Raw genomic sequence first — 8,595 nt, forward strand, 5'->3', positions numbered from 1 at the left:
AGACTTAATAATACAAGCCAATAACAAGCTTTATGAGGAATAAGATGAACTTGCTGATCAAGTTTCAGGTGACCATTAATCATATCTCCAAGATCGTGAATAATATTAACATTATCAAGTTCCTGGTTGTTTATACTACAAGTATGGTTAGTTGAGTTTTGATTCAAGGGGGAAATGGTGCCATTTTTACGTTGCTATCTGAAGCTACCTTCACAAATCCATACCTGCTACCTTCACAAATCCATTCATACAAACGTTTTACAGCTGTAATAAGGTATGGTTGGCCACGTATATCATAAGGGAAATATAGTTTTATATCATCAGCAAAAAGTTTAGCGTTAAGCTCTTTATATACGACACCAATATCATTGATGAACAATAAGAATAAAGTAGGTCCTAGAACACTTCCTTGTGAAACACCACTTGTTACAGATATTAAGTGAAATAAAACATTTTTCATCTTAACTACTTGAGATCTCATATGTAAAAAATTGTTTATCCAGAAAATTGCCAATTATGGGTAGAATAAGCGTAGTTTTATTAGTAATTGTAATTTTCTCGCTCGAAACAAAATTTCTTTTCTTTCCAAATGATTTATTTTTCTTCCTGAATTTAATTCATCCTTTCAAAAGTTTTGCATAAGTTTATATAAACAAACTACCTCAAAAATCGATATTAAAAAGCCCGCTTAATATGTAATTACAATTAAAATAATTAAGAGCTATTGTAAAAAAACTGATCCTTGATCCTTAAGAATCATACAAATAGTAATCCTTTTTTTTTGGGGGGGGGGGGGCATGCATCGTTCTCGAGTATTTTGTGACAGGAACTCTTTTGTTTCTTGGAATCCATTTTTGGCTTTAACATTTGTTTCTAACATGTCTGCTTTACTTGTCTTCAGCACACTTTTACTTTGCTCAAAATGGTTTTCCGCGTTATCACGACCATTACCTGGGTTTATTTCTATTTTGACTTAAAGAATACTGCATAAAGTTTGAGTGTCATTTTGAGATCGAATACGTTTTATGTGACGCGGAACGCCATTAACTCCTACAATTTAAAATGTTTTGAAATGTTTCGAGTTTTGCTGGCTGCCACTTAATATGGCTCTTAGCATTTGGTGGTTTCAACCATACGTTATCGCCATTTTTAAACTGTTTGTTCGCAGTTTTTGCCGGAAGGTTATCATTTCAAATTTATTCACTTTAATTTGATCACCGTATATTTTCTCCATAGGGCTTTTATTGTTTTTGTTAGATGAAATATTGTACCAATATACTGCTTCCGACATTTTGGATCTTTTCGCAATTTGCATAGTTGTACAAATGTTTCTTTCCACAATTCCATTTTCTTCGGGGTAATAATCAGCTTGAAACCTAATGAGCACTCCCAACCATCGATAAAACTTCTCAGCTTTAAAAGTTGCTTCAATATTAGTCAAAATTTTAGATGAATGATCTCCTCGCTCACAAAAGATCAGGTGGAGTATTAGATTATAGCAACACTTCCGTATGAACTCGAAAGTTGTCGCCGCAGCGCATATCTTGAAGGTCCTCTATTAAATAGAGTAATAAATTTTTCTGTACCAACATGCGTTACTCATCCATGGCCACTTGCTCCCGATGTTCTTTAACGTTCAATTTTTCTTTCAACAATTGTACAGGTGCTGAATCTATTAAAAACATGTTTTGCAATTTTTAATTACAGCTCGAACGTCGTTTTTGATAGCGGTTGAAATTTTTGAAAGTTTTATGTACGGTTTACTCCAAAGTGTCCCGTTTTCTTGTGTATGTTGCAGAGACGGAAATGGATTCCGTCTCTGCAACTACTACTTAAACGGAATTGTTCAAATGCTCAGGCTCTGTCAACTTAATCAACCATCTGCTTCAAACTCTGGTCAATGCGTCAACTAAATTGTATTTCTATGGAACAAGTAGTACATTAACATTAGGACCATACTCTTCATTAAGTTGTTGCAGAACACTTATTCTTCATCGAATAAACATTTAATCCGTCACTTTTGATTTTAATTTTGATTTATCAGTAAGAGCGAAAAAATGATTATTTTTATTTTTATCTGTGAATACTGTCACAGGTAAAAATAAAAATAATCATTTTTTTTAGTCTCTACGTCAAACCCATATTCATTCCTTGCTTTTCAACATCTAACTCTGCTATATTTATGTGAACATTAGACATTTCTCTTCGCAATCTTGCTGCACCCTCCACAGAAGTTTTATCAATTTGAATAAGTGCGCCTACTGCCACAGAACTGGCGCACAGAAACCCACGTATCACCCTCGTCAATATGTAAAGCCCAATCACTGTTTGCTGGTTTTCACTTTCCCACTTCAGCATAAACTTCGTAAAGAAAATTTAAAGTGTGTAATTTTCATTGCGAATTAACCCTTTGTCAAAGTAATAACCTTTCATTTCAAAAGACTACAAACTGCCCATAACCAACCACATACTGGCAAATGACCTACAAACTGCTACCAAAAGGAAAGCATTACTCTTTTGTTTAACTGTTTTGTAACCACAACAACTTGATTTCCTCTAGACCTTATCATTTGCCACCAACCTTGCGCACACACAATCAAAATACGCGAACCCCATTACATCAAATCTATTCACTTTCGTTACTCTTCAAACCATATTTTTCAAAATTTCTTCTAAAATTAGTAATAATTACTACTTCCTTATTGATAAAAATGTTTTCCACGTAAGCAGATGCTCCCCTCTTCACCAATTCGTCTTGATCAATAGTGACGAAAATAAATTTCTCACGACAGATTTAATAATCATTGGCGCAACATTTAATCCAAAACCAAGTCAAAATTCCACTGTTTAGACTGGCCTATGAAATTCCTCAGTTTTAACTGGAGACAAGCCTCGCGGTGGTCTGTATCTCATTTTTCTTCATTACCTTAGCTTCTCAACAAGCCCATCTGCATTACTTGTGTACGTCTAGATAAAACTGTTAGCTTATCTCCAGTTTAAAACGGGTATGATTTTATTATCTTTATTTCGTTGGATAACAGTCACTAATAAAATTTTTTCTTTGGGTGGTTCCATCTTTTTTTAGTCATATTCAATTAACCATTTAAGATTGATCCAATCCTGTCGTTCGTTTTCGTATTCCGCCATTGTTCAGGTACGAGGTAGCGCATATTATTAGCTTCTGCACTCGTATCCCTGCATCTTTAAGAATTTTGCAGCCACCTTTGTTTCATTTCCAAATTTAAAATATCTAAAGAAATTTTGTGTGAACAGTTTTTCACAATATGATTCAACCCTTTGCAATTGTAACACACCAACAGAACTTTTGTAGCTTGATATCAAAACACATTTCGAACATCATCTATGCATGCATTATTCAAAGCAGCTCTTACTTTGGGTAACAAAACATCAATTGAATCCTTAACGACAATTAGATAATTTAGCTAGTGTTGGATAAAATGTTGGAGACAAAGTTGATGTGTATTTGGCAGACTGTTTCAAGTCTGCCAAATACACATCAACTTTGTCTCCAACATTTTATTTTCTTTGTACAAGATCGTATGCAGTATAAGCAACCACAGAGAATGCTGTTAACAAAACACACTTGACTTCTTCTTCATCTTTCTTACCTTCAGCATTTAAATCATCATTTACTAAATAAGCAGTTTTTCTCTCAAGGATTAGAAAAAGTAATTCCAGTTTTACATAATGCATTTTAGTAATTACTTTTGTTCGCTGTATCCAAAAAGGGCAGCGTCAAAAGTTCCAGCATACGTTTCAAACATATCCATTAACTTCATACTTAAATCCATGCCCAGTTGGCTTTTAATTTTCTCGTTTAAAAGAAAACTTTTTTTGTTTCCAAATGATTTACTTTTCTTCCTGAATTTCAACTCTTTTTTATTTGAAAAGAAGTCCTGAATTCTTTCTGAATTCAAGCACTTTTTTATTTATAAGATATTTTCTATAAAGTTAAAAGCGATATGAGTGTTACTGATACGGATCAAGAGATCTTAACAATTGAACTAATAAAAAAAATATCTAAAAACACTTTAATCAGCTGTTGCTACAGGCCTCCAATTGGAAGAACAGAAAATCTTGGTAAATTTTTGAAATACAATTTAAAAGAAGAAGACAAGAGAAATTTTTTTTATTAAACCAGATTATCATATAAAAAAGTGAGCTGTTAACAATTGTAACTTAAAATCATTCAACGATCAAATTTTGCAGCAGGACTGGAACCACATAAACTTGAATGATAACATAAACATTATTTATAACACATTTTTTTAAACTTTCTTTAAAATCTATGACGCTAATTTTCCAATATGTGAAATAAATCTCAAGGCCAAAGACATATTATCTCCTTGGATAACTAAGAGACTAAAAGAGTCTTCAAAACTAATGCAAAAGTTGTATAATAAATACTTGAAAACAATATCCGAAAAACATAAACAAATTTACAAAAACTATAAAAATCTGTTTGAAAAACTCCGCAAAAATGCTAAAAAAATTTATTTGTCTAAATTGTACAGTACAAACATAACTTAAAACGCGTCTGGGAATTAATGAAAGAAATTACAGGAAAGCAAAAAGTAACTTCAACCTCTCTTCCACTTGCAATAAAAGTTGGAAATAAAATAATTAATGATACTAATGAAATTGCGACAGAATTTAACAATTTTTTTTTCACTATAGGAGCAAATTTGTTAAACAAAATCCCTTTAACAAATTATAAATTAACAGATGAAACATTAAACTCTTTACATTTTACAAACCTAACGCTGGAGGAATTTGATACAGATTTTAGATCGTTAAAAAGAAATAGTTCAGTAGAACCTAACGATATAAATGGAAATGTTGTGATAGACTCTTATGACGTCATTAAAGATATGCTTTACAAAATCTCTAAATCATCCATTAAACAAGGTTCTTTCCCAGACTCTCTGAAAATAGCAAAAGTACTTCCTATTTTGAAGACAGGAGATCCGACCAATATAACAAATTACAGACCTATTTCTGTTCTTCCAGTTTATTCAAAAATATTAGAAAGAATAATGTATTACAATTTATTTTCATAAAGGAATTTATTACCAATAAATTTATAAAAATTTAGAAAAAAAATAACTCAACCGAACATACTATTCTTCAGTTAACACGTTGTATTAAGGAATCTTTTAAAAATCAAAAATTTACACTTGGTGTTTTCATTAACTTGTCAAAGGCTTTTGACACGGTCGATCAAAATATTTTGCTTAAAAAACTTGAATGTTATGGCATAGCAGGTAAAACTCTAAGTTGGTTTAAAAGTTATCTCTCTAACCGAAAGCAATTTGTTTTTAACAAAGATTCCCAATCTCAACCATTAATGAACATAACATATGGTGTTCCACAAGGATTCATACTTAAACCACATTTTTTCATTTTATATATAAATGATTTTAACAAAGCATCCAATTTAAAGACTATAATTTTTGCAGACGGCACAAACATGTTACAGTCACACGCCAATGAAAATATAAACTACTTTTTAATAATATGAGCAGAGAACTTTAATTTTGGTTCAAAAAAATTTAATTTTGGTTCAAAAAAAATAGGCTATTTTTAAATGTTGAAAAAACAAAATGGAAACTTTTCTATCCAAACTATAAAAAAAAGATACTGCCTATAAAAATGCCATCCAGATACCGCCTGTAAAAATGTCATCCTAAAAAGCGAAAAAGTGACAAAATTTTTAGGAGTTTTTCTTGAAGAAAATCTGTCTTGGAAATCGCACATCAATAATATTTCTAATAAAGCAGCAAAAATAAAATTGAAATTCTATACAAATCTTGAGGTATTTTAAACAAAAAGCATAAAAACAATTATATTACTCTTTTATTTACCGTCACATCAGTTATGCAAATATTATATGAGGAACATAAAACTAAACTTAAATCTCTTTATTGGCATCAGAAACACAATCTCGCATAATAAATTTTGAAAATCGTTTTTCGAACTCTGAACCGCTTTTTAAAGAAATGGACGACTTAAATCTTTATCAACTAATTGTTTTAATGTTTTATGCTTTATGTACAAATGTAAAGAACTTATGTCCCTCGATGTTTTTGTAAATCTCTACAAAATCAAACCCCAAAACAAATATAACCTACGTAATAATTAGGGATGGCAAAAATCCCTGAAATTTTCAATCCCAGGATTAAAAAAGTTGTCCCCGGGAACTCCCGGTATATCCTGGGATTGAATAGAAAAAAAAAGCAATTGTAGAAAGAGAAGCCTTAGAAGAACTAACGTTTTAAGTACTTATCAAATGCTTAAAAGTGATTAATTTAATTATGATATAAATAAAGTTATTAATGAACCTAAGTAATTTAAATTACAAAACAATACTTTAAAATGATAACACAGTATAAATAAAAAAAATAAATAAATAAAAACAGTAACTAAAAATAATATGAACATGCACGATTATATATGAGTTATATTTGTTTTTGAAAGTACTACCCTAAAAAATCAAAGTGTCAATCATTTCATTGCTTAATCATATTTGATTTTTTGAATATAAAAACTGAGAAACTGCTTTTTCGGAATTTATACTTGTTGGCCGTATAGATAATATATAATCTTTTTTTTTTCCAGGTGATCTAATCATAAGCTACTACTTTCAAATAGCAGTATTTTTTTTTGAATTTTATAAGTTATTTTTTACTTTGTGTTCGTATTGCTGCCAATCTTTTTTCCATCACTTTATTTAATTTGTTCATATTAATAGTTTTGACATTATTCTACTCAATTCTGCTGCTGTTGTTATATTTTGCCGAGTGTAAACACTATATCAGGTTTATCGAGAAAAACTTCTGGAATTTTTGAAAGTAACCTGGCCACAAAGATATACTAAGCTCCTCAACGGTGTTCTCCACTCTTAAATTCGGTGACTCAAAGCATTATACAATTGTTTTCCGATTTCAGATTGTTGTTCATTTATTTTTGTCAACATAAACTTTTATGCATTGTCAGAAGAAATTAAAGTTGCGTCTTGTCGACAAAGTGCTACCACAGTTGCTTTATTGGGAGTAAAAGTACTACTAAATAAGATATCATTCTACATTCTTTCTCGTTCATCTTAATTGAATCATCGATGTTGGAATCCAATTCTAAATCTAGAAGTGCCTTTTTAGCATAAAATTTTTTTTAATTTTAAGCTCTCATTTAAGCTGCTACATCGGATTTTGCAATCCATGATTAAATGGCTGATCTTTCTAAACTCAATTTTTACGCACTTTTGTAAATAATTTTCATTTCTGTTTGGAAACCTTTCAAACATTTTTACAATTTTCCTGACGTTTTTATTATAACCAATAATTTGACGCCTAATTTTAACTTGAGATGTTTTATTAATTAACAATGAATCATTTGAATCTCGAATATAATCTTTCTCTTCAAAAAAAATTTCTACTTAAAATAACGATAACTAAAGTTTATTTAATAAACTTTATGTATTTGGATAACTTCATCAGTTGAATGAACGTTAAGTAAACTTTTGTAGTTTAATAAACCTCCTATATTTTGATAACTTCATTAATTAAACTTTTGTAAATCACGCACATATTTGTAATTAAATTGAGTGGACATGAAAATGAAATTAAAATCACGCAAACGTTGGAATTAGAATGAATGAAAAATTTCAAAATAAAAAAGTATTTCTTTTATTAAAAATGTTTAATCTTCCAATTAGCAAGTGCAAAAATTTTATTTATTTTTAATAATATATTAGTTTTAATATTATACTATATATACATTTTTTATATGTTTAATCGTTCAAAATATGTACGATTAAAAATATAAAAAATGTATATATGGTATAACTTTCCAAATTAGCAATAATGTTTTTAGTTTGCATTTTTGAGAAAATACAGAAAGAGGAAAAAAAGAAGAAAAGCAAGCAGCAACAATTCCTATATTTACATTCTATGATGTCAAAATTTCTTAATTACAAATTAAGCTGAAACTTTTTGTACATTTACTTTTTTAAGAAAATCTCTGATGATGATGAAATCCCTGATAATGATGAAATCCCTGATGATGAAATCCCTGATGATGATGAAATTCCTGATGATATGGTTATTTGGGTTTTTTAAACTTTTTTAAAAAAATAAGAGAAAAAAGTCTCTCTTAAATTCTTAACCATTCTTCAACGTTTTTCTTAAAAAAGCCATCTCATCAACGTTTTTCTAAAAAAGTCACATAATGATCATGACCATGCCAATGATCACGAATCATGATCATTATGATCATGATGATGATCATTTCTCGACTTAATTGATTTAAATTTTTAGCACACGATTATTGAATTTCAAGCGCTTTTTTTGTGTTGTTGTAACCTTCCATAGCGACGAAAGAATTTTTTGTTTTTAATCTTTATGTTATTGCGCGATTTATTAAGTTACGTATATCACGTGAGAAAATATTGACCTAATCTAAAAAGAGCTCAAAATATTTTTAAAATGCACAAAATGATACTATTTTGAAAAAACAAAAAAAATATTTGTACTTTCCCATATATTTTTTGTGTATAAAAAGACCTTTTACGATTGA

The 8,595-nt window shown here is 29.8% G+C and overlaps 1 protein-coding gene across 1 annotated transcript; it reads left to right on the top strand.

The window, feature by feature from the left end:
* Positions 1–4,568: 4,568 nt before the first annotated feature.
* LOC136089855 (uncharacterized) lies at positions 4,569–8,138 on the top strand. Its single transcript, XM_065815945.1, has 2 exons — positions 4,569–5,030; positions 8,034–8,138. Exons 1-2 carry the CDS (start codon positions 4,569–4,571, stop codon positions 8,136–8,138), a joined length of 567 nt encoding a protein of 188 aa, XP_065672017.1.
* The last annotated feature ends 457 nt before the right edge of the window (positions 8,139–8,595 follow it).

Source organism: Hydra vulgaris, chromosome 13, assembly GCF_038396675.1.
Source record: "Hydra vulgaris chromosome 13, alternate assembly HydraT2T_AEP".
Lineage (NCBI taxonomy): Eukaryota > Metazoa > Cnidaria > Hydrozoa > Anthoathecata > Hydridae > Hydra > Hydra vulgaris.

Bases quoted from the DNA above. Each gene is read 5' to 3' on its own strand.
- LOC136089855 (XM_065815945.1), top strand. From the start codon at position 4,569: ATGAAAGAAATTACAGGAAAGCAAAAAGTAACTTCAACCTCTCTTCCA. The intron at 5,031-8,033 runs GTTTATTCAAAA...TACTTTTTTAAG, and splicing joins GACCTATTTCTGTTCTTCCA to AAAATCTCTGATGATGATGA.